The 27,505-nt window shown below is 31.7% G+C and overlaps 1 protein-coding gene across 4 annotated transcripts in view; it reads left to right on the top strand.

Annotated features, from left to right (window-relative positions):
* Positions 1-25,385, top strand: part of LOC124369573 (protein FAM214A) — a 117,987-nt gene extending 92,602 nt beyond the window's left edge. For all 4 annotated transcript variants that reach the window (XM_046827604.1, XM_046827603.1, XM_046827602.1 and 1 more), the window contains 7 exons: positions 4,417-4,600; positions 7,438-8,029; positions 10,215-10,405; positions 13,461-13,600; positions 14,495-14,667; positions 18,042-18,277; positions 23,015-25,385. In XM_046827604.1, coding sequence (XP_046683560.1) covers positions 4,417-4,600; positions 7,438-8,029; positions 10,215-10,405; positions 13,461-13,600; positions 14,495-14,667; positions 18,042-18,277; positions 23,015-23,183 — 1,685 coding nt within the window. In that variant the 3' untranslated portion in view covers positions 23,184-25,385. The remainder of the gene's footprint in view (positions 1-4,416; positions 4,601-7,437; positions 8,030-10,214; positions 10,406-13,460; positions 13,601-14,494; positions 14,668-18,041; positions 18,278-23,014) is intronic.
* The last annotated feature ends 2,120 nt before the right edge of the window (positions 25,386-27,505 follow it).

The following is a 27,505-nucleotide window of genomic DNA, read 5'->3' on the forward strand; positions in this document are numbered from 1 at the left end:
CGCACTCATCTGTAACGGAAGGTGGAGTGTGTAAGAAATCCTTGAGGCAGTAAATAGCAACGTTTGAACAGAGCCTGCTATATCAAATGAATTTGATGCAGCATGTCCTTGTTATTTTACACGATTTTACATAGAGGACCTTGGAATTGTTAAGAAAATAGTACAGTGAATTAAAATTTGTGAATTTGGGCCAAAGAAATAGATGTCATAAACAAAAATAATAATATATAAATTTAAAATAAATAACAATTAGTTTTATGCATAGAAGTAATTACAATAGATTCAACTAATCTAACAAATAATGCGAACACTCAGAGTTGAAGGATTAATTGTTTCATATTTCCAACAAACTTATAATGATCTAAAGAATCTCCTCAGACAATTTAATTTCAATTATACAAATTCTAAGCTAACTAGAGGACACGGATGTTTTGATAACATTTTTACGAACATTGATATGTCACTGTGGTCTTCCAATGTTGATGTGTTTCTTTTTTCGTCCATGATTTGGTTTGGTTAGAGATAGAAAATTTGGATGTTTGTGACAATCAGTTTAGAATAAAGTTGTAGTTTCAGACCAGTTGATGAGAATAAATTGTCACGGTTCAAAACTACTCTTTTAAATGAGAATTGTGGCCATTTTTACAAGATTAGTAAACTAATTTTAGCTAATAAATTGTTCAAACAGTTTTTTTAACATTTGTTTAATGAAATTCGACATGTACATTCCAAAGAAAAAAACGTAATGTTAGATCTATTTCTAAACTTAATCAAAATAAGCACTGCTTTGTTAGTAAAACTTCCCAAAAGAAATTATATACTCGTGATTTAGTTAACATGAAGAATAAATTAATGGCATACTTAGACACACACATTGATTTTTTTTTTTCATTTCACACGTGCCATGTTGGCATATGAAATGTAATATTATATATAAATTCTTAAATAAATAAATATTTTTTGAACTTGAACTTGAAAACACACACACATTTAGATTTATATAGGCTACACAAAACGGATTCAACTAGATTACTCTACATTAAGGATAAGAAAGAATATCAGTATGCTATCAACAAGGCCAAGTACTCACATAATGTAGAAAAGAGAAAAATCAAGCAATAAATGCAAAAGTGCTGGGAAAATCATAAATTATGTTGCACTTTGGAAGACACTGTTGGAGTATCTCAAAATCAATTTAATAATTGTTGTGTCCAGTCTATAGAAGAAATAACCAGCAATATCTGCAAACTTAATGTAATTGTAAATTATTTCGTAAGAAAAAATAATAGTCCTCATCAAACTTATATGCATAAGTTTACTTTTCAAGAAGTAATAACTGATGTAGTTTTAAATATTGTTTAAGTTTAACCCTTCTGACAGTATTGATATCTATGATTGTTCTTGTAGTCTTCTGAAAAACATCATTTATAATATAATTGAACCATTAACTTATTGTATAAAGAAATGTTTAAAAGAAGCGGAATTTCCAAGTATACTAAAACTGTCTAGGGTTTTGCCTATATTTAAACAAGGGGAGAAAAATTTTCCAGCCAGTTATAGGTCAATTTATTTGACCCCATTTTCTGAAAAGTCTTAGTAACTGTAATTTACAATGTAGCATACATTTCAGCTGGATTATCTTGAGTTGTATTTTTACTCAGAAGTTTAAAAAACTGTGTAACTTACCAAATAACTATGTACGTTCTTCTTATTTTGCTTTCTTTCAAAGCATAATCACTTATGGTATCTTACTCTGGAATAACAGTAATTAAATTAGTAGGACATTGCTACTTCTAAAATATTTGTTAAAGTAATCACAGATTCTCACAAATTAGATCATTGCAAACCTCTTTTTAAAAAATTACAATTTTTAGTTGTCATAAATCTTTATATTTTTCACCTACTACTATTTACCAAGAATAACTTATTCACCCATCAATTACGACAGGACATCCACAATTATAATACAAGGAATAGTAATATATATATATATATATATATATATATATATATATATATATATATACACATACACACACACGCACATACCTTTTTGTAGATTGTCAAAATCTCAAAAAATTTATAAAATACTAGGTGTGAAAATGTTAAATAAACTTCCTTCTGAAGTGGCAGAACTACCTATAACTTTATTCAAGAATAAGTTGTATGGTATTTTGGTTAATTTACTGTTTTATTTTATTCTGGAATTCTTTGAATCCAAAGAACTCTCAATGTGATATTTAATAAGATGGTTGTTATGTTGCATACAATCGGTTTTTTAAGTGTGTTGCCCCTCGTTGGCTGTGCGACTTGCTTACGATCAGCTTTTTAACGTGTGTTGTGGTCCCCTGTTGGCTGACTCATATTGTTCCAAGTCGGTATTTAAATAATGATCAAACTTCAATGTCTGTGGTGTTGTTGGAAGTGTACTTTGTGTTAGTGAAAGTAGGCTACACTTTATATATCACTAGCACTAGGTCTGTATTTATCTCAGGTTTTTTAAGTAGGTTGAATGATAGTTCAAACTGAATATCACTCTATTGAAGGCTCTGATAAATATGATTATTTATATCAGGATAAAGTTCACAAAGTGTTCACTGGGTTCTCATCAATCACTTTGATTTTAATAACTTTGAAATGTAATATTCTTTGAGCTAAAGCTTATTTTCTTTACTTACCACACTTCTTCGCAGATGGGATAGTCAATGAAAAACAAAGCAAATCACTTTGATGTCAATTTATTTTGATGTGATACTGACTAATTGTACTCACTTTGCTTTGTTAATTTATTCACTAAAACAATATCCCATCCCTGATTATAACTTTAATGCACTATTGCACAATTTTGTATTGCACCACTACTGTACCAGGTGGATCTACACGAGTACACGTCCTCCCTGCTTCAGCTCTAGAGAAAGAAGAAAGATTCTGCGGCTAAAACCCCGCGTACCGGCTCAAACAATGCTCATCCCCTCTCCCATTCAAATCAGCGTCTTCAAGATTGAATATAATTTAATTCTTTTCTTATAATTATCGAAATTTATCACGTTCACTATAATTGATCAATTTAAGTCTTTCTATTTTCTTTTATTATTTTTCTATAGCTTTTTATTTAAATTTTTGCAACATGTGCTTTCTGATGTCATCAATACGCAAGTCATTTTATCCCACAATTGGCTTTTTTGCGTAATTTTATTTGGTACTTTTGTAAAAACGAATTTTGGTTATGTTTAACTCATTTTAGTTATTTTAATTTGTTCCCGTATAAAGTTTAATATATTTCTCCGTTATTAGTTAAATAAATCTCAATTCCGATAACATGTGATTTACTTATGTCACAGTCTGCTAATTCCCCGCGAATATTTAAATGTCGTAATTTGACCTGTTACAATGTTAGATTAAGTTATAGATTGACCATTTGCTATAGTTACCACAGTTGGTCTAAATTTTTTGGCTGCCTTTTAGAATTTTTTTAGATTTTCTGGATTTTATTGTATGCTGACTTTGTCCTAAGTTATTAATATAATTTAATCTAGTTGATTTGACTTTGTCTATTGCTTGAATAAATTAATGGCCAATTTATTTATTTGCAGTTAATTACTTTAAATACTTTAAACTACTGTTTTTAGATGTTTTAACAATTCCATAATCTAAACATTAATTTTAAACTCTTAAATTTTACTAAGTTTGTTTCAAAAATGTTTTTTTAAGAGTTTAGATTTAAAAACTCAATTTGAGGTTTTATTTTTGAAAATAATATAAAGGTTTTGTTAATGAAACGCTTTTAGTCTAAAAATATACTTATTATAAACACCAAATATAATTATTTATAATTCAGTATTGCTTTTATTTATTACAAGTTCTGGAGCAAGAATCATGACAGTGTTTTTAAATTTTGCTTTGTAGGTTATGTGTATTATCTACCTAACCTGTGAAGTGTATCAGATTTGATATCATGTGGTACAAGTTGTGATACAAGTGAAGTTCCAGACTAATTTAGATTGTGTTGTTAGAGTGTTATGTTAGAGACCGTCAAACATTCATGGCATGTTCTTGAGCAATATTTTGTGATATTTATGAAAATTTTATAAATACACGGTATTGTGTAGTCTTGCAATGCTTAATAATTTATCTAAGGCACTATACTTTAATCTGGTTAGATTATTAAAGTTTATAATTGAAACTATGAAGCTAAATTATTATATATAAAGGTAACTCTTGCAACCTTTCTATATCTTTTTAGTATTTAGTAGGCTAGTTATCATTTCTGTTAATAATAAAGTAGCCACAAGTAAATTTGTTGTTGCTATTTTAACTAAATTATTCAATTATGCAATTTTTACTACACAATACACAAAATAGTTGTAAAAAATACTTCACCAGATTGTATAATTTAATATTTTTTAAATGTAAAAGGACCTGTAGATGACCGAATGCAGACAGACTGCAATCGACATGGTAAACATGATTGTCGTTGTGAGGAGGATGTGTACGAGATGCCAAGTCAAAGCCACCGCCAGAAATTAAGTGATGTTACCACCAACAAGATCAACTTAGATTTGAGTAAGAAGGAGATGGAGGAAGTCCTCACAGTGCTACGGTAATATCATTAAACAGTTTTATACTTAAATAGGCAAGTTATTGCTTTTAATGGTGAACTAAATTGAAAATTGTGCTGATTCTGTATTTTGTCATTATAAGCGTTATATAAGATATTGTTTTGTTAAGTAGGAAGCAAGAGTATTTATAAAATATTATATTATTAGCGGTTTTATTAACACTTTCACTGCCGACGTCATTTGACGGCGCCAACTTTTACAGTAATAAAAATGCATTTAAACATATTTAGACTTCAGCATTGATAGTCATTCGCTATTTCCATGTTTCTATTTCTTACTCTATGGATTATGGTCTATGAAATGTTGTTGGCAGTCATCTGGATTATCGGAAAAAAGTGGTTTGCTTACGAACTCGTTGTTGTGTTGCAGCGGCTGGGCGGCAGTTTGTTGTCATTCTGCTAATTCGTTGTATGCATTGTTATTGTTTTGCTTGCTATCAAGTGCTAGAAGAGTTACTCAGGTTTTCAAGTGACAGTGACAGTGATGATTTTTTCCAAAATGATAGATAATGATTTTACTACCGATGAACTTGTTCACATTGTTGCTTTACTCAAAAAAGAAATATCAGCATAATAGTAACAACAACTTTTATGCTTGTGTTTTATAAATAATTGGCTCATTAGAGAATTTTACAGTTATTTTCAGTTTTTGATGAAGATTTTGATGGTGGCCTGGAACAAGTTTGTTAGGCCCCCATACTAAAAAAATTAAATATAAGTGGATTTCAATTGCAAATATTTGTAACTATAATGAGTAATGAAAATAATGAATACAGCAAATAATGAGAAATATATTTATGTTATAGACTAGTACATGGTGATATTTTTTGGTTAAATCTTTTGTTTTTTACAAAAACAATTATGTTTTTACATTTTGAAACAAGACTCTCTGTTTGAAAATACTTATGCATGAGGATAAGAGGAAAAAGTCAGCTTTAATAAATGTAAGTCCTATAGTTTTCTTATAATTGCTTAACAAATTATATTTATTTCAAAAATCATTAAAACTGGTAGCGGTAAGAAAGTTGTCAAAATTAGGAGGCGGCAGTGAAAGTGTTAAATTTGTAAAGGTTGAAGGTCATGAAGAGGAGTGCAGAATGATGAGTATGGTATATAGTATAGGTTCACAGCCTACTCTGGCATGGCAGTTACCCTGTTCTACTACTACCTTACTCTGCTTATAAAACCACTACATGATGCTACTTTCCTCTACCCAGCCAAGGATATTTGACATCTAGCATTCTGTAGAATTTAAAATATATTCTAAATTATTTTGGCTTTCATCAAATAAATCTCATATCGGTGGCTTGTGCTATAGGTTTACTGGTTCATAGTGCCTCCTGAAAAATTGTATACATTTTTAAGCTCTTAATACTGATTTTAATACTTGGTGATCTCATTAGAATGTATCGTATGTTGTAAGAACTAAATTTTATATAAAATAATGTGATTGAAACACAATGCAAACTAATCGAAAGTTGGCTCTAAGCTTCATAGATTTAGTGGATGGTTCAAAATGTGAAAGTAAACCTCATATGTTGGGTGCGATAGCAGAGTGAAATAAAAGATTACCCACATTGCTGTTGCTAACCCAGTCTGATTTTCTTTAAACTTCCTCTGCCTAAAAAAATCCAATATGTTAGTGACTGTTCTTCCCAACTGAAAGTAGTCAGATAACATTTCTGATGTCCTGTGGAATGCACATATACTTGGTTATGTCAAAGTACAAATCATCTGCTGCTGTTACTGCTGGGAACATTTATTGTAATGTGGTAATAAAAAATGCATTTTTGTTATCTCTATCAATACCTGTAGAATTTATGGTGATCATGTTTCGTTCTATAGACTGGCACTTTTTTCAGATGTTGTTACCCTCCAGACTACAGCTGCAGTAGCTATGTGTAATGGTGTTTGATGCTGTGATCTGATGGTTTATACTAAAAAAATTTCACATTTCAAAATTTCATAGTTGTTTTAAACATAAACTCAAACCTTTTCTCTCAATGAACATTGTGTGCAAATGATGCTCTAATGACTCTCCATTACTCACTGCGGTAATGTCTTCGTAATGTATAGCGATACTGGGCCAAAAGCTAGGATTAGCCTTCGCTGCTGTCAATTTGGCTGTTTCATGGCTAACAGCAAAACGTTTCTTGATTAGAGTTATGTTTTCATCAATAATAGCTTTATATTTCAGATATATACAGACTACTATAATCTTTGTATAAACAGCATTTATTTATTTCGGCTATTGGTTACTACCAAAATTAGGGGGTTTAAAAGAAACTTATTTCATGTAGCACAAGTGGTTGAATAACCTTTTTTTTTTCAAAATGTCAATTTCAGAATCAACACAATATTAAATATGAAAATAATGATAAAAAAGTTATTTAACAATTTAAAAACCACACTTTTTGGGGCTTATTGGATGTTTGGACAGTTACTACTCAAAGGATTAAAGGTTCAGTTACAAGTAAGAGATTCGTGTCACTTCAAGGGTTCTCAGTGACTAAGATTTTTGCTGCCCTACTTCAGTGCTTCAATACACTGATTGCATTCAAATTTATTTATTAAAATTTGGATAGCCACTATGAACTTCTATTAGGATATTGTATCAACGATTTGTTACAATGCCCCTATTGCACTATAAGTAAAGGCATGCAAAACTATAGATAGTTAGTGTGGTATAAAAATTTCAATCATAAAATGGCCTAGTATCAAATTTTTATCCTCTAAAATATGAATACATAAAGAAATTGCAAAAAAAAAACAATTGTTGGTCCTATATTTGGAAACTATATTTCAGTTGTATGTTTCAGGGTGCGAGTGGGAGAGTCTGACGCCACTGAGAATTTATCTTCCCAGACAGACAAGGACAAAGTGACTGGCAAAGGGGACTTGTTACTGTCCGCAATATTGCGTTCCAGTCACTCATCCTCCTTCAAACGTAAGATGGAGCAGGACCAAAATATGAATTGTTACAAATTCTCACCATCAATTACAAACTCAGATTCAAAACCCAGTAATGATACAAGTGGTTATTCAAAAAAACCTCTTCCTTTTTTTGATTTATCACAATCAGTAAAAAATAAAGAAAAAAAAGGTGTGTCATCTTCCCCCATTATCAAATTACAAACTTCAGAGAAACTGGATAATAAATTGAAATCATTGTGTTTGTGTAAGCCTCCTGAGTCCAATGTAACCAGTATTAAAAGCAATAATAATCTCTGCAACTTAGAAGAGAAAAACGTTGCTGCTTTGGAGAAAAGTGAAGGTCCGATTTGTGCTGTGGTGGATTGTTTTCGGACTAAGCAGTGTTTGCAGAAAGCTACTTCAATTAAGTGCCAACAGGATGTGAACCAATATTTTGTAGAAGAATTTAGCAACCTTGATCTCAATAAAAGAGTGGAGGTAAGATCATAATGATTTAGCGTGGTTGTATTGTTGTTCTTCTCTCCTTACCTGCTTGTGTTCTACTAATATATCCCACAAACACCTGGTTTCCTATCACTCCCTTCAACCTTATTTACCATATACCTCCACTTATGTCCTGTACTTGATATTCCATATCTTACCTTTATCTCCAGCCCTCCAATCCTACTAACACATTCTTCTTAGTTCTTTATCTCCAACCGTCATACAATAAATTTAAGTTGACGAAACCTATTAAACTTTAATACCAATGCTGTGGACATTACATGGCTTCATTTTGGTAAAATTTGGTGTTGAACTGTATCAGTAAAAATGTATTAGTGTAATAGCTAACTTAATGTGGATTTGTGATTGAAGTAACATTGATATCAATCTCAAAACGCTGCTGTTTGTTATTTGGAATATTTCAGAAATAGATTTGCAAACATTACAGTGGAGTCCCGCTAATCCGAACACGTGTAATCCGAACGTCGGTTAATCCGAACAGGTCCAGGAGGAATTATTTGTAACGATAATGAACAGTTGTAGGAACTAATTACATAAAAAATGAAAATGGGTGCATCATTTCATACATAAACAAAGAAAACTTTAATTAAATAGACATACAGTATTTTATTAAGACAAATTGTGTACGGTACAGTACATAAATAATGAAGTTAAATACAGTACCAAATTGAAACTTATACGTTAAGTATGAGTTAAATTACTGTATTAAGAAGTGAAATCAAACAAAAATTGGACGTACAGTACTGATATTATTATTGAGTACAATATTAATTGTTAAAAGACATAAATTCAGTTATTGTCTTCTGTCACATTAAAGAGAGTCTATTGGATGACGCGTAGTTTCGTACAACTATTAAACGCGTGGACCCGTACAATATCCAGTACGCTCACATTGCTTAACAATAGAACTCTCACACTAAATACGGTAAATGTGCTTAGTATTCGCAAACACGTTTATTTGTCAAGAAATACAATGCAACAGTCAGAAAACATATTTTAATAAACAAGGTTGATAATTCTATAACAAAATAGACCCATTCTCAAGTTTAAAACCGTATTTTTCTGTAATTCTGGCTAATCCGAACAATTACATAATCCGAATAGGGCTTGGTCCCAATTAGGTCGGATTAACGGGACTCTACTGTACTTGAATTTTGTATAATATTTTTAAATAAGTCTTTTTAGAATTTGCCTAATTTTTTGGGTATAGTTTTTAAGCTTTTTAAGTAAAGTTTATTTTCAGTTACTATACACAATGTGTAAATTATACTATTTGTCTAATTTCTTAGTTCATCTGTATACCATTTTAATTCTGTAGGCTACTATTCTCCATTGCTTTAATTCGTGGAAAGCAAAGCTAAAAATACATAAATATACAATAGACATCATAGTCTTATCTGTCCCAACCAGATAAACACCTGTCCATGCTTCCCTTTTTAATACATTTTTTAATTTTTCTAAATTTGTTTCTTTCCAATGTAAAATATAAGATTAATTATTAACATTAACAAATAATATGAAACTAACCAGTATCTAATATAAAATTCCAATAAATAGATTTAAAAAGATTAAAAAAATAATCATAGACGTAGTATAGTAAAATTTACCAATAATATAAAAAGGATTTTGTGTAAAAGCCAATTTTAAAACTTATTAAAAATATATATTTTTAGCGTAATTGTTTATATTATGGGTTAATTTATTATAAATTTTAGGTGATTGGACATAATAAAATATTTAACGTCTTACTTCTGAAGAAGTTAATCAATAGCAGTAAGCCCCCCATTTGTACTCTTAATATTATGATTATGAGTAGTTATTTATATATTGCTAGATACTTCTTAGAAGACAGACATTATAAGACCTCATTAACAAGTCATCAGTCATGTACATGATGTGGTGTAACAAAACAATTTTAAAGCTGATCTTTACAAGTAACGCTAAAAGAAACTGTATAAACATAATATGGTCATGCTTAAAATGGCCTTACATTAACTTTGCAAATTTTATTAGCCTTTGAAGTTGTTCAGTTTGTTCAGGACACAATGTAATTTTGAAAATATCAAAATAAAATGTTGTTAGAAGTTGATGGCTATAGGTGACAAAGGTAACGTAATCTTTGTTATACTGTAAGTGCTAAATAAGTTCGCTGTTGCAGACATCCACTGGTAGGGAAGTACCCTCTGCTCTTGACAAAGCCAAGTTCCGTCGTTCTTTGGACTCGGCTGCTTCCATGGTCTTCCACTGGCGTACCGGCCTACCACTCACCTCCAGTCCTGCTCCACTACGCAGGGCATCCCAGCGCTTTGACTTCGACAGCACCATCAATTCTGTATCCGCCATTCGGAGGTAACTTATTTTTACTCATACAAAATTGAGCACTATCAACTGCATGATTTCTTCTTTCTCACACTGTTCCTAATTTAATCATTACAGTAATTAGTTAACAGTATTTCTTTAATTCTTAACTATTTAGTTCCGTTACTAAGTCTCTTATTTTCATTCATAAATCTATTTGGACAAAAATCAAGAATTGTTATTGATTCAATATAAGTGAATGAAAAACACATACAAATTAACTTAAAATATAATATTACTACAGAAAAGAAAAACTAGAAATAAAACACTTAAAGGATAGAATTTAACCTTTGAGTAGTAATTTCAAAACATATTCGGGAGCACTCTACGTGCCGCCCGCAGTAATCCCAATAGTCATGCGAGAAGCAAACAGTTTTCACAATAATGTTTCGGGGTGAATAATTTCTCACCTGAATACGTATGCGATCTAGTGGAATTGCAGTTGCTCTTTTATTTATTTCCTTCAGACCCAATTTACTGCCATAAGATAGTATTCAATCAGTTGTTCCAAGTAATCAGCTGATACTATTACTGTTTGTGTACTGAATACAGGTTGTAACTTCACTTTTATGTTACTGTTTGACCTGGTTGTAAATGCTTTGTTGTGTTTATCGTGAGTAAATAAACATGGGTGTTTGTGTAAAATGATGGTGTAAAATGGTGCAATAAAGACTTACAGACAAAGTTTTGGCTAAGATGCTCCCTTGAGACTTTTTGCTTTGCATTTTCCTGCCACCATTCCTGCTACAGATAAGGACAAACTGACGAGAACATACCACATATATAGATAGACCAGCGTCAGCGAGCAGTGGCACTGGGGCACGACACGGATTGTGATTGCGACGTTCCGCTTTGTGTGCCCGACTGTTTTCTGCGCCTTTCATACCATCAAAGATCTCTGTGAAGACTTGTGAACTGTTACTAACTTGTACCTAACCTGTACCTTAGTATGTTTATGAGAAAATACTGAATTTGTTATCTCATTATATTCATGTTTTGTAAATATAATAACTTTTGTGCATAATTACATTAATTTGTGTATAAATACACAAAAAACCTAAAAAATGTAATTGAATGTTTTTTATAACACTTCTACTACAGTAAACCCAAATCACCTAAAAAATCTTTAAACAGTTCACTTTTTAGGACACTCTTACCAAGATAAAACTCACCAGTAAAAGGTTTAATACAAATTTTAAATTCACTTAACAATTAAATTTGCTTTCTTAATGCTACCTAATGCAATATTTAAAAAAAACGAAGCCTTCAATGTACAGTAATAGTAGACCTAAGTTCAAAATTTTGTTTTTTATGCTCTCAAATAGAATATTCTAAAATTTTTGAATAATATGTGGTTGAAATGTTAAGCGATATTTTCTGAAAAAATTGGGGGAATTTTATTTATCTGATAATTAAATACTTCACTTTTTCCCTGAATATAGTGATGTACAGGTCATGTGTAGCTTGTTTAGGTTTATATCTCATTGACTGATGGTAAAAAAACTATAATTTACGTGTTTTATGTTGGCTTCAAGAGTATTAATTTACAAAATTATGACCTTTGAAAAATGAATAATTTGATATATTTAATGTTTTAATTTTTGTGTACTCAGACACAGTAATTAATAACTATGGTTTGAGCCATACTCGTATGCATTTTTGCTTGTTCTCGGAATAACATATTTTTGTTTTGGATTGCGTGAGGTCACTTCATTGACGTTCGATGACTGGTAGTTAATTTAATTTATTCAATCCTTTCACTGTTCACTTTACTTTCTTTAGAGGTATTCTTATATAGCTTTAAACAGCCAAAACAATATTATTTTTATTATTACAATGTTGTAGTTTGTAAAGTATAACTGTAAACTGAAGTATGAAGCACACTTCATACAAATAGGTTTATAATAATAATCTTGTTTACGAAGTTAAATGAAACACACATATATATATATATATATATGTATATGTATACTATATATATATATATATATATATATATATATATATATATATATATATACAGTATTTTATTTTTATACCTCTATTTGAGGGCCTTATACACTTATTATTATTTTAACATTTTTACATACTGCGTGATCTACACATTTTTGCCACACATTCTTCATTGCTCTCAAATTGTTTTCCTCGCAGTGATTCCTTCATAGACTTGAATAAAAAATAGTCACAGGGGAACAAGTGAGGGCTATAATGAGGATGCTAAAGGGTTTTCCAGCCATCTCTGATCCAAAATCTCTGATGGATGTGTCTCATCTTTTGTTTCGATAGGCAGCTTTCACCTACCGCAACAACTGACAGTAGTAAGCCGCATTCACTGTACATTGATAATGCAGAAAATCACCACGTAAAATTCGCCTATAGTTCAAAAAATTGTTGCAAGGACTTTTACGGCACAATTTGAATGAGACGAACATTGTCATCTGTAAGGCTTGTCCTTGGGCATCGATCATGATTTTAATTTTTCAACACGTTCTCTCCACACTTAAATTCTCTTGCTGTTACCAAACTTTGCCTGCAAACGAGTTAAAATATCCTATTAGCTAAAATTTAACGCTTTCATTTGTTAAAAACTTATGATAACCCGTTGCACAACAGACAAAGTGGCTTCTCTCCTGGTCATGGCTGTACTGACGACAATGCCAAACTGGTTACTAACCAGAACGGTTTCCCCACTCCTCATAGACCAAACATATACTCCACACAGCATTATCTAGTTAGGACCTGCTAAAACAACTTTAGAAAAGTTTGACCTTAGAAAAGAACAGCAGATAGAAAGAATAGCAAAATTACAGTTTATATTTGATTTACCCTCATATGTTAGTCACAAACTAAATTTAAACAAACCAACATCAATCACTATTTAAAGTTACTGCGTGGTACTGTGTCAGATTTCATAACTTGTATTACATATTGATAAAGCAATAACAAAATTTAAGCTATTAGCCCACATGTGAAACAAGAAAGGTAGCTTCTTAATAAGTGTTTTTGTTTTGTAGCAGTAGTAAGTGAGAGTGTGTGTTGTTTGTAGTGCCCTGTTTGACTCTGAGAGTGGGGAGGATACTGAGAGTGAAGGCAGTGGCAAGTCTCCGTGCTCCCCTCAGATAGACATACCTACCAAAACAGAACCTTGGGCAGTCCACTACCAATCTCCTAGCTCTGCCTTACTCGGTGAGCAATCTATATCGCTATTGGCCGATCTGTTTTCATGGTTAGTTTACTGAAAATCGATCAAACTTAACAATTTAATTGATTACATTACATGTTTGGTAACAATAAATTTAAAGAGGAAATTCACAGTTTATATGTCAAGTGAATTAATTTTTTATTCTTTTTAATATTTTTTTATATACTGCCATTTTTTTCTTAAGAAACATTAAAACACAATCAGAAAAATGTAAATAGATTAGATATTAAAAATTACGTGTACTCAAACAAAATCTCTTTCTTTTATTTGCTTTTGCTAATTAATTTTAATTCAAAAACTTTTTAAAATTTTTGCTTATGTTTTTATTTTAAATTATCATATAATAAAAAAGTTTTTCTTTAAACTGTGCTTTAATTTTATTGTTCTTTCACAAGTAGAAAAAAGTTTAATTAGAGTCAAACCAAAGTCTTACATTTTTACCAAATATAAATTACTACTACCAGAACTGAATATCTTCTTCATGAGTATGCAAATCAAATTCAAAATGTAATTGAAATTAGTTCATACATGCCCCTGTTTATTCATCTAAATTGAGGTGGTTTTCAAGGTGATTTTTGAGTGTGTAAATATAATAATAGAACTGTATGTAAAATTGTTGTTAATGAAGATGGTATTTGGCTATATTAAAAATAACAGATAACTTAAATTCATATATTGCCATATAATTTAGATATGTCATAATCAACAATTTATGAGTAGAGATATTTTCAAGCTATTAGAAAAAAATTGAATTACTTTTAAAAATAATAATCAAGACAAAAGTTAAAGAATAAAATGTTTTTAAACCCATTTAATTCTTATATGGAGGTTTATTTTTATCAAAACACAATGCTCAGGTCCATATTTTTTGTCAACAGGAAGTTTTGAAGAATCTGTGCTGAATGGGAGACTGGAACCAGTCAGCACTGTCCACGGGTTTACAGCAGATCTTGGAGCCAGTGGTTCCTTCTGTCCTGCACACCTCGCCCTTCCTGTCACTGTGTTCTTCTACACTCTGGGTGATAATGACAAAGTTTCTACTCCATATCTTGTAAGTAATACTCCAAAATCTCATTACTTGTTGTTACAAGTGTGGCATGTCAGTAGATTAAGTTTGCCAAAATCTGTATTGAAAAATATAAATATGATATGTTAATTCTGGGATCTCCAAACGTTTTTGTTCAAGGGCTGGTGGGTTTTGTTCAAATTTTAGGAGGTTATATGGTAAGTTTCCAAAATTTAATAATAAACCTTACATTTTCATCAAAAACATATTCATTTATATAACAAAATTGAGATTCTTTCTTCTTTTTTTATTTTTTTTGGGGGGTTGTTAACAAAACGGTAGTCACTTTTCAAGTAGAAAACTGTTTTTGGCCAACACTGCCAATCCATTTTGGCTTTAATTTTGACCCCCTTATCTCCAAATAGACATTAGGTGTACAACAAAAAGGTTTGCTCTATACGTGGATTTCAAAAGTGGATTTTAGTGAAGTGTCTGATTGAGATTGTCTTGCTATTGAAAGGCATCCCAGAATAAAAAGTTTGTAATATTGGTTGTGAGTTTTCAATATAGTGATTACAATAAGAAACCATGTTCAACAATACTTTTTTAGTTTATTTTTTTATTTGTAGAAGTGTTGTGTACATTAAAGATGTGTTCAAAAAGTTTTCAAGGCAATTTTTAGGTTTTGCGGGTGTAGAGAGTTTGATTGTTAAGATTTTTGTTATTATTTATTAACCCTTTTAGTGCTAAGGGGTCTGGCGTATTGCCATACCCAAGAGTGTTAAGCACTTTAGTGCATAAATGCTGAGTGTTAGTAAATTCCTTACTTGCCTTTATTTCCTTATTTGAGGTCATATCTTGTTACTTTTTTTTGTATTGAAGATAAATAACCAATAAATAGAAAAAATACAAAAAAATACATTTGTACATATTTGGATTGTTATAAAAAAATTTGTAAATGTTTTTGTAATTTTTTTCACTTTGGCATACAATTTTAGTATGTAAACAATTTTATATTATTTTTCTGATGCTACCATGGGAAAGAGCTACTAAAACTAAACAAATTCCATATATTTTATTTCATTTTTACACAACAAATAAAATTGAGATGGTTCATAGTCTTTGTCTTCGTCAGAATCTTCAATTTCACTTCAAGACGATTTGTGAATATCTTCATCAGATGTTGGGATTTCGTCACTTTCCACATCATTCTGCTCATAAAAACCAAATGGTTCACTTATAAATGAAGAATCACTGATAATTCTGCTGCTTTCATTGTCCAGAACATCTTCAACAACATTCTGTAGTAACTCATCATCACCTGCAATGTTCTTATTAGACATAGTTTATAACTTAGTCAAATATAATATAGACGGAAAACACAAATGAAAAATTGAAGTAATGCAATGATTTGGAATACTAATGAAGTAGTATTTCACAATTTAATGGATAAAATAAGATAAAACAGAGTAAACAAAGCACAGCGTCAGTTCGCTCGCAACGTAAACATCCGAACTGACCTTCTTTTTATTTCACATCAAAGACGTATAAACAGCTGGTCATTGGCAATCAAATATACAAATATTATTACTATATGGCTTTTGGATGAACTGTCATCGTTTGCAGCCAGTAAATTGCATAAACTGAACCAATATATATAAAAATACGCTGCGTCTACGACGTAGACACTGTAGCACTAAAAGGGTTAATTATAATAAAATTTCCAGCTGTATTCATCGTTTACTTATTCAATGGCAGCTGCTAAGGTTAGACATGGATTACGAATTCAGCAACTTTTGTTTGTTAAAAAAAATCGTAAAAAGAATTTTTATCAAATTTTGTGTTAGAAAATGAAATAAAGTGTAACAAAGTGAGGGCAATGTTAACAAGGGCATATGGTGAGTCTGTCATAAGTAAAACAAGAGTTTATGAGTGGTATAAACATTTCAAAGATGGCTGTGAAGATATTGAAGATGAAAAATGTTTTTTACACTCCAGCACATCAACTGATGAAAACATGACAAAAGTGAAATAAATGGTTATGAACGATCGCTGCATTACGATGAGAGAAGTTGTTGATGATATTGGCATGTCAATTGGCTCATGCCATAACATTTTTTCAAATGTTTTGGGTATGAAACGCGTAGCAGCAACATTTCTTTGAAAATTGTTGAGTTTGTAACAAAAACAGTGGCAAATGGAAGTTGCTCATTAGTCACTAAATGTAGTCAAAAACAATGCAGGACTATAGAAACGTGTTATAACGTATGACGAAACATGGGTTTACGGATTTGACGTTGAAACTGAGGCTCAATCATCCCAGTGGAGGCATTCTGGATCGCCAAGACCGAAAAAGGCTTGAAAAATGCAATTGAACGTGAAGGTTATGCTCACTGTGTTCTTAGATTTAAATGGAATAGTGCATCATGAGTTCTTGCTACAAGGTCAAATGGTTAATAGGAATACTACCTACCAGTTTAACAAAGTTTGCGTGAAGCAATCACCCAGATTTGTGACAAAACAATTCATGGCTTTTGCACCATGAAAATTCAAAATCATGTGTTTTTTGTGCTCACACTTCATTACAGTGTTGTGTTTTTTGCCAAAAACAGTACTGTAACAGTCTCCTTATTCTCCAGACATGGCTCCCCGTGACTTTTATTTATTTCCAAAAATTACCAAAAAGAACCTTAAAGGGCCATCATTTTTACAAGCATAGTTGACATTAAAAGTACATCACTGAAAGAGCTAAAGGCTGTCCCAAAGATGGAGTTTGAGAAGTGTTTTGAGAATTGGAAGAAGCACTGGCACATGTGAATAATATCTAACGGGAATTACTTTGAAGGTGACTGTTAATGTAGGCAAACAAATAAATATATATTTAAAAAAATAAAAGTTCCTGTTACATTTTGAACATACCTAATGCATTAGTAATTATTGGTTTCATAAATAACGACAAATTATTAATGTATGTAAGTAAGAGTGAAGGACCAAAAATTAATCTTTAGAGCATGATGTGTTAGTTAAAACATATGAATTTGATGCCTTCCCGAATGGCAAAGAGAAATATACCGCCTGGGTCTTATTGTCTAAGTAGAAGTTTAGAATTATATCTTTAAAATATTGTGTAATATACATGTATTGTGTGTGACACTATTCATTGTATAGAATGTGAAATATGAATAAAAATGTGACTTGACTTTGAGTTTAAATCTTTCCCAGTCAATCGTCAACATAGGTGTGAGACATTATCTCTATGACTAAATCTCAATCCATGATCATTCTGAAGAGAAGAGAAATTTTGTTTTATATTCACTACTCAGATTTGTTGAATTGCAAATATTAATTATATTCTGTACTAACATTGGAAAAAGATGAATATTAAAAACAATATTCATTTTTGTTTTGTTTATTTCTAGGCACATATCAATCTTGGCAAGAAAGGATATGTCGTACCACGCTGTGGAACTATACAAGTGACTCTGTTGAATCCGTTGGGCACTGTGATCAAGATGTTTGTGGTAGTGTATGACCTGACGGACATTCCCAACAACTGCCATACGTTCCTGCGCCAGCGCACTCTGTACATGCCTGCAGGCATTACAGAGCCTAGAGACAACTCTCAGAAATACCTTCGCTACCTCATTCACCTGCGGTAATACAGTGATTCAACTTTTACTTTTCGTTAAAGAATGTAATTTGCAACACAGTCTAAAGATACGAAGATTTTTAAATGCCAACCACATTTAAATATGGGAATTTTAAGGTATGGTAAAGGTAAAGGTATGGGTTTATTTTATGCAAAATTTCTATACTCATGAGGATCATTAGTCTTTTAGAGTTGTGTTTGATCAAGTGTCGTACATGAGGTGTTTTTGGGTTATGTGAATTTAAACAGTTGCCTAATTTAAAATGTTTGGAAATATTGAAATCTTATTCAGACAAGAAGTGTTAGAATATCACAAGGACACTAAAATATATTTTAATTTTGTTTTAATTAAATGTTCATGAATCCACAGTTTGGGATGTGGATATTTTCTCAAATTTTCACAAGTTTTAATGTATAAAATTTTTTTTTTTAATATGAAGATGCAACACAGAATTGAATAACAAAGTGCGCTCAAATTGATTTATAAATAAAAGTCATGAACGTCAATGACAAAAACAAATTACTGGGTCAACTGGTGCTTCTTTGCACCATTTTCAGATGTCTTGTACAATGTTGAAGTAAGTTTTAATAAATATGGAAGAACAAATTTTTTATACTTTTTTATGTGTTCTAAGACATATAAAGAAGAGATATTTATAAAATATGTGTTTTTATTATTTTCATCTCTTTATACATGTTTAAAAGTGGTGCATAATATACCATGTGGGCGGGTTGCATTGTACCACCTGAAAGAATAATTTAATTACAACAGTAATATAGTGCTGGTGCAAAGGTACAAATTTACTGTGGTGTATTATAAGGTAGAATTTGGATTTCTGGAGTTTAGACCTGGGAAAATAACACAAACACTAATAAGTTTTAAGATTTGTATTTAACATGAAAAAACCAAAAGGTGATATGAACAAAAATTGATATAAAGGAACTTGTTTATTGTTCATAGCTAAAGTATGTCAATCTATTTGTAAAACACACACACACATACACACAGAGTATTTAATTATTTTCATAGTTATCGGCTAACTCTGGAACTAAGAAATAATTATATATAATTTATATATAAACTCTCTTTTGCTCAATATTTTGGAAGAAGGGTCCATACTTCCAATAATATTTCTCCACTTATAAAAAAGAATGTCTTTATTTACAGGCCACTTCCAATTATTTAAGGGCTTTATCATGGGCACTCAGAAAAGACCCTTCTTTATCAAAGCTTTCAATGACCCTCATCATATTTTACAATTACAAATGTGTCTGTCTCTTTTTTATTGCTTTCAGTGCTTTTTGGAGCTTTGCTAACGCTACTATAATCATTTCAAATGCCTCTCTCTTTTTTTTCTGAAAGATTTTCAATCCCCATCATTTGAACTGTCATCCAAAACACATTGAACATTGTCATCCAATTCTTCATCGCTATAGTCATCAAGTGTTTCACGGTTCTTTCTCTTTGTTGGTTTTTTTGCCTCCTTTGAAAATTTTACTAGTGCCAGGCTTTGGTTGGATATTACTGGCAGATCATTCCAAACTTGATTTTTATCATTAACAAAAATGCTTGATCTTTATTTGTTTATGATCCAGTAGGGTTTACTTCTTCATAGGATATAGGCTACTTTTTTCTACAGGTGTAGCAACTTTTCTCTTCTTTTGTAAACCTTGGCACTTCAATAGTGAAGAAAAGCTTTGTTTTGGTAGAACTGAGCAACTTATACTCTCAGTTGTTCCAATCACTTATAACCTTTCTTCACATCACTTTCATGCGCCTAAAAAAGCAACATCCAAAGGTTACGTCAGATGTGTACTGTTGGGGAGCAGGCAGATAAAATGAGTGTTTTCATCTTTACGCTTCTGGAAAACACTTACATTTAGGTGAGTTGACAATTTGTCTGAAATAATAATTTTTTCCAGTCAATTTCTTTACTCTGCATAGTGATACTTTCAAACCATTTGTTGAAAGCGACTGCATCAAACCACCTTGATTGGGCGCTTAGATAGCAGCAGTATTTTGGACCTCCCTCCATTCAAGTATTCCACAGTAGCTTTTGAAACCACAAATGGTGGTAGAAATTCACCAGCAGCATTTCCACACATCATCAGTGAAGAAGTACTAGACATAGAAAAGTTACAAACCTATTCTGGGTATTTGGTTCCCAGTGACATATGACTCGTTTCTTACTAGGATCATCAGTTTAATTTGTTTTTTCTAAATTCCATGTGTTTTCTGGAGGTCCGTTTTCAACAATGACTCTTAAATTATCAATGTAGTCTCGGACTGTGGCTCCATCTACAGCAGCTCTGCTGCGCTTTATGTTTGGTGCAAAGCCTTTCTGGGGTAACGGTGCAAAAAGATTTTATCCAATAGACAATAGACAGTTTCTTTATTCATGTACATAGAGTTACAGAATTGGAGTCAAGTAGGTAAAGGTAATAATTTAGAATATTAGTCAGCAATGTAGAAAACAGTGGATAAACCATTTTAAGCACTATAATTAATGGTTCCTCCAGTATATAAATTCTTCAAGGGAGTAAAATGTCCTCTGTAGAAACCATTCTTGCAGTTTCTTCTTGAAGCATTTCTGTCCACTGTTTATTTTCAGATGGTCTGGAAGAATATTGAAGAGTTTAGGTCCTGCATAGCTTGGCTTCCTCTCGTACAAAGCAAGGCGATGAATTGGCAGAGCATAGTTCATGGCGTTCCGGGTGTTGTAATGGTGCATTTCTCCCAGCCTTGTAATGTTCTGTGAGACAGCATAGCAGATCACTTCTGTCACAAACAGAGATATCATTGTCAAAATTTTAAGATTTTGAAAAGCTTGCCGGCAAGTAGCCTTTGGGTCTAGTCCTGCCAATGTTCTCACAGCTTTCTTTTGAAGTATTAGTACCCGTTGGAGATTCCCGATGGAAGAGTTTCCCCATACCACTAATCCATATCTTAGATGTGCTTCAAAGAGTGAGAAATAAGCAGTTTTTGCTGTGTCCAGATTGCTCATTTTTGTCATTCTTTTTGATACATATAGGCTACTGCTGAGCTTTCTGCAGAGTTGGTCTACATGTGGAGTCCAGGTTAGATTGTTGTCAATGATGATTCCTAGGTAGTTAGCTTCATTTTTCAATTCAATATCTGGCAAGCCATTTATTACTGCACTTGCTCTTCCTAAGTTCAGTTGTTGGGTTTTGCGTTCATTTAATATAAGATTGTTTTGGTGACAGTATTGCTTTGCCATGTCCAGGGCTACAAAGGAAGATATTTCAAGTTCTGGTATTTGTCTCTCGGCCACCAGCAAGGCTGTGTCATCAGCATACATCATGACTTGGCAGAACTCTTGTAGATATTTAGGGAGGTCATTGGTTAACAGAATAAAAAGCAATGGTCCAAGAACTGAGGCGTGGGGGACACCTCTGTCAATTAAAAGTGGTGGCGATCTAGTTTTATAAATTGTATTGTTTAATGTATATACTATCTCTACTGTTTGTGATCTGCCTTTTAGATAGCTTGACATCCACTTTCCAGAGATCCCTCTTATCCCCATGTTCTTCATCTTTTCTAATATAAGATCATGCTCCAAGCAATCGAACGCCCTACTGAAATCCAGGAAAAATGCACTGATTGTATAAAAAATATGGCATGAAAAATGCAATATGAGCTATACATTTTTCTCAAGTATAGTACAAGTATATTACTTATATATATATATATATATATATATATATATATATATATATATATATATATATCATATAAGATAATTTTTGTTTCTTGTAGCTATTATTGTTGCCTAGATCTTGGTTAAAAAGAAAATAGTGTGTGGTAAAACAATTTTAATGACTTATAGTAGTTTATTTTTTATTTTTATTTTGAAATTAAAAAAATATTATTTTGCCTATGTTTATTATTAAAGAACAAATTCTGTGTACAATGATTTTTACAGTTAAAAAAATGACATATACTTTTTTACTTGTGCATAAACTTTACTGGTACTTTTTTTAGATATATACTGTAATTTGTTTAATATGGATATGTGCTATAAAGAATTTTTACTAAAGAAATTGTTTAATTTTTTTTAAACCGGTTACACTTGAAATTTAGTCCACTTTTCAATTTTTGCTTCTACCCATGATGGTTACATTTAAATTTTTTTTTAAATGCTATGCAAGGTTATGAAAAATAAACTCTGTGCAATATGATGGGGAGTAATCTCTGTATTTTTATTAATTTTTGAAAAATTTAGCTTGAAAAGTGACAAAGGTGCAAAAATATATAATTTTGACTGCAAGATCTAGGATCAATATTGCCACATTCTGTATCCAAGACGTGTATTATTTTTTACAATAAAACAATCAACTGATCCCTTACAATGAAAATTAAAAAGTATTTATGGCTATTTGAATTTTAATGGTACAAAATGTAAAATTATTCATTAGATATTTGACCAAATATTTTAACTAGGTGTTTGTTTTTAAAAACTATCCAATTTTTTCATTATTCTTACACCCACCGTAGTAAGGATGGAAAATCAGATTAGGAATGAAAGATCTTTGAAAGTTTTATTAGACTGTGTTGGAACAAAACCTTTTTGCTGTACTTGATTCAAATTTGTTCTCTTGTAAACTTCTACAGTAACAATTTTTTTTAATATTTACTATTAGATTATTACACAGAATCATGTAAATTCCTTCAACGTACCACTTGGAACCATGGTTATATAAAACTTTCTGTCTGTTGTTTAGTTTTGCGAGTTCGAAATCTGGTCGACTGCTGCTGCACACTGACATACGAATGATCATCTTCCGCAAGTCAGACATGGACACAGCCACAGGTCACGGCATGGATGTTGCATACGAAATGCGCTCCTTCACCTATGGCCCCACCAATCCCAAGTTCTCTCCCAGAAAGTGAACCGTTTACCATTGTGATAATGTTTGTTTTTGTACAAATCCGGTTCAGAAAAAGGACCAGCGAATGTTTACGTTTGTTATGTTTGTTAGTTTATTTCATTGCTGTGACGATGGGCCGTGAAGGGCCTTTGTTGTTGTGAACCACAAACATTGTCTATCCAATTGGTTAGTTATGTTAGTGATTTTCTTCTTTAGATTAAGTTTGAAATGGTTATCTGTGGTCATCCTGGGGTTTGACAAAATGGTCTTTGGGTAGACAGTTGTGTATTCTATGAAGGAGAGCCGACTCGTTTACATCTCTGATGTTCGGTTTCAGATTATTTAAAAACACTCTTATGTCTTTCAATTTTAGGATTAGATTAATAGATACATGATTTATTACAGAGTAATTTTAGATATAGACCAACAAATACAATATAGCTATTTCATATATTAATTGTATGTTAAGATAAATTATGATAATGTATAGTGATATGACTTGGAACACAGCTATTGTGTCCAGCCAGTCTCATGCTTCGTGTCCTGAGTACAACAACATTGTAACAGAGTGAATTTTCCCTATTTAGTTATACTGCACTTGCTCTTACATTATGTTACTTTTGATTTCTTTGCTGTGTTATGGTGGGCTAATTTTTGTTCTGCTGTGTACGTTCTTTTCTTTTGTGAGTTGGTTAGTTTTGCAAAGTGTTTTTATGTTAGATTTTGTTTTCTCAAGCAGTGAGTAAAATAATCCTTTAAGATTTAATTCTTTTTTAAACACAATAAATAAATTAACTAGATTTTGGAATCTGGTCATAATAACGTAAATCTAAATACAGATTTAAAGCTTTATATAAAACCATATTCAAATATATTTATCAATTAACTAGTTATTTTGAAGCCATTGCTTCAGTTATGTGTCTTTTATCAAGAGGTGTGATAAACAAATTTGTTTGAAGAACTAAAAGAAAAGACACTTATTTTCTTTGTTACAGAATGGTGGGATTCCTGAAATATTTTTAGTTGGTTTTCATGCAAAAAAAATTGAAATTCCAGATTAAAGGTTAATTTCCTACTGGAAATTACACTTACTGTACGGACTAGCTATAGTACGCAATGTTAATGCCTCTTTAATTTATTCGAAATACTCTATGAATTGATTAAAGTAAATCGTTAAAAAATTAAATCTGTATATTATTGGATCCTTCTTAGTTAAAACTATGCATACAAAGGTTCCCAGGGAGAAGTTAGATTTTCGATTACCTTTAATTAAAAACAGTTTTATTCACAAACATTAATTGAATAAACACTGATAATTCTTTGCTCAAACAGTAATAAAAGCCATAAAGATATTTTACAAAAGCTCTCAAATTTTCTTATTTATTTTACTACATAGTATGTTCTTAACCGATTAATGTTTGCTTTACTCAAATAAGGCCAACCACCTCTATGATTGGTGTGGCAAACAGACTTCTTGAATTAAAAAATATAGTTTCAGATTGGTAAAGACTTGACACCTTCAAATATCACTATAACATCACATGAAATATACTTTGTAACTTAGCCTTTCCTTTTATCAGTTTATTTTTATTAGTAGTCTAAAATATACTTATTTATAAAGTTTGAGTATGACATCACTACAGTATTTTCAAATTTATCTTTTGACCAATGTAAATAATTAATATAAATATGCAGTAAGATCTTTTGTAGTGCTAGTAAACATGCAGAGCATATTTTTATGTTGAAAGATGTAGACCCTTATGAAAGACACTATTCATTGTGTACTGTACATTTGTTGAATACAGGATTATTTGACTTTGTACACATTAAATTATGTGTATTGTGTGTTGAAACTCAAGATTTGACGGGATACACACAATATTGTTTCTTATACATTTTATAACTGTCTTATGATATAATTATTTTGATAGTTCAGACTATGGTACTTTATTTTAATTTATTGTCAGTGATGACACTAAATATACACTAAATATTTTATTATATAATTAAAACACTGTCCTAAATTTGACTTTAAAAGCAGGGTGGACAGACAGTATCAATATTATATTAACATGTGTTAAATGGTTTTAAATTTGACTGTGTTTTCAAAGGCTATTGCTATGTTACAAAGGTACTCTATTTTTATATACCTTTTGTGTTTGTATAATTTACTAAAATTGTGAGCTTATTTTTTATAATCTTGAATAATATTACTTAAACTTGTTGTAGTAGTGCCAATATATCATCTAAACTCCTAAGACTTAGTGAAAACATACTGAACTATACAGACCAATCTAAATTTACACACTCCCTTCACTAGTTTTTGAATGATCACAAATACAGTAGGTAAGGGAAATTCAAAATAGCCCGCTAAAGAGGACTTACTTTATGACTTGTTAAAAATGTTTTAACCTAATCAAAAATAAAAATTGTTCATATGAAAAATCAAGTAATGATACTTCTGTTACCAGAAACAGTTTGTTTATTTTATATTATCAAAATAAAAATGCCCAACCCATTTAGTATTTTTGTTTTGTATTTTACTCTTTCTGTTGTTCATATAAGCTATATATTCCCTAATATATCCTATTTAAATTTTGAACTTGAATATCTAAAAAAATAATAAAAATTAAGGCTCCGATCAGTACAGAAATTCTCTGTAGTAATGTATCCCAAAGGAAATGTGAGCTTCTGAAAATCTTGAATACACCAATAAGTTTACAGTACAACCCCGATAAGTCGGCCCCCGTTAACCCGGAAGTCCGGCTAACCCGGACCGATTTTCAATAAAAAAATAAAAAATCAGACAAACATTTCAATAATAAAAACGTAATATTTTTGAGTGGTATAGTATCCGTGAATCGATGTTGTATCAGTATTTGATGGGACTGTACGACAGTGAGTATGTGACTCATGGCACATAGCGGCCGAGTGGCGGTCATTGTCCCGGATTCTCGGAAACAATAACAGACGCGTATTTCCCCAAATCCTCTCCCACGCTACCGCCACGCCTGGCCCCTCAGTACCTTTCCTACTTCGCTCCGCTCGCTTGTGCCCGTGTTGTGTGTGTAGTGTACTGTATTGTTTGCTTCTGTTCTGCAATCGTGCTTCAGATAGTGTGCTTCATTTGTGTTGTGTGTTTGTTTTTATCTACGCGATGGCAACAAAACGTAAACATGTTGTAGTGACAATGGAAAAGAGACTAGAGGCATTAGGTAGGATTGATAAAGGCGAATCTTTAAAAACAATTGCAGCATCTTATGGTGTCGGTATATCTACAGTATCGGATGGAAAGAAAATAGGACAAAAATCGAAGAATTTTGTTTTAAGATGATAACAAAAGACAGTTTGGGCAATCGGTGCAAAGCTAAGAAAGCTAAAAACGAGACTCTTGAGGACGCTTTGTATGTTTGGTTTTGTGCGGAAAGGGAACGTTGTTTGCCAGTGTCTGGGCCTATCATTCAAGAAAAGGCAATCAAGCTGAATAAACAGTTGCCTGATTGTGAACCAAATTTTACTGCGAGTCAAGGATGGTTGGATAGGTGGAAAAACGGTATGGTATTCGCCAACTATCTATCACAGGAGAAAATCTATCTGGGGACAACAGCACTGCTGATGACTATAAAAACAAGTTTTTGGATTTTGTTAAAGAAGAAAATTTAACGGCAAATCAAATATATAACGCCGATGAGACAGGTCTGTTTTACAGAATGTTGCCGAGCAAAACTTTGGCCTCAAAACTGAAAAAGACGCAAAGGGATACAACAAAAGCAAAGACCGATTGACAATAATGGCCTGCAGCAATGCTTCGGGGAAGCATAAATTTCCTCTACTCTTATTAGGAAAAGCGAAAAATCCACGAGCACTGAAAAACATAAATCGGGATTCTCTACCAGTTGTCTACAAGTCTCAAAGAAGTGCATGATTGGACAGCAACACTTTTAAAAACTGGTTTTTCTTTATTGTTTTGTGCCAGGTGTGACGAAATATTTAAAAGATTGTGGGTTGCCAATTATAGCTGTCCTACTAATTGATAATGCTCCTTTACATCCGTCTGCAGATGTGCTGGTCAGTGGGGACATTACTGTCAAGTTTTTGCCGCCTAATGTAACAGCTCTATTATAGCCCATGGACCAGGGGGTTCTCGAGAAAATCAAGGTTTACAGAAGACAGATGCTAAGCACAATCATTGACAATGAAGGAGAACACGGTGTAGTTGAGATTCTCAAAACATTTAATGTGAAAACTGTAATGTACATGACTGCAGAATTTTGGGAACACGTGACTAGAATCAGCTTAATTAAATCTTGGAAAAAAAACTGTGGAAGGGTGTATGCGACTTGC

The sequence above is a fragment of the Homalodisca vitripennis genome, chromosome X (genome assembly GCF_021130785.1).
Source record: "Homalodisca vitripennis isolate AUS2020 chromosome X, UT_GWSS_2.1, whole genome shotgun sequence".
Lineage (NCBI taxonomy): Eukaryota > Metazoa > Arthropoda > Insecta > Hemiptera > Cicadellidae > Homalodisca > Homalodisca vitripennis.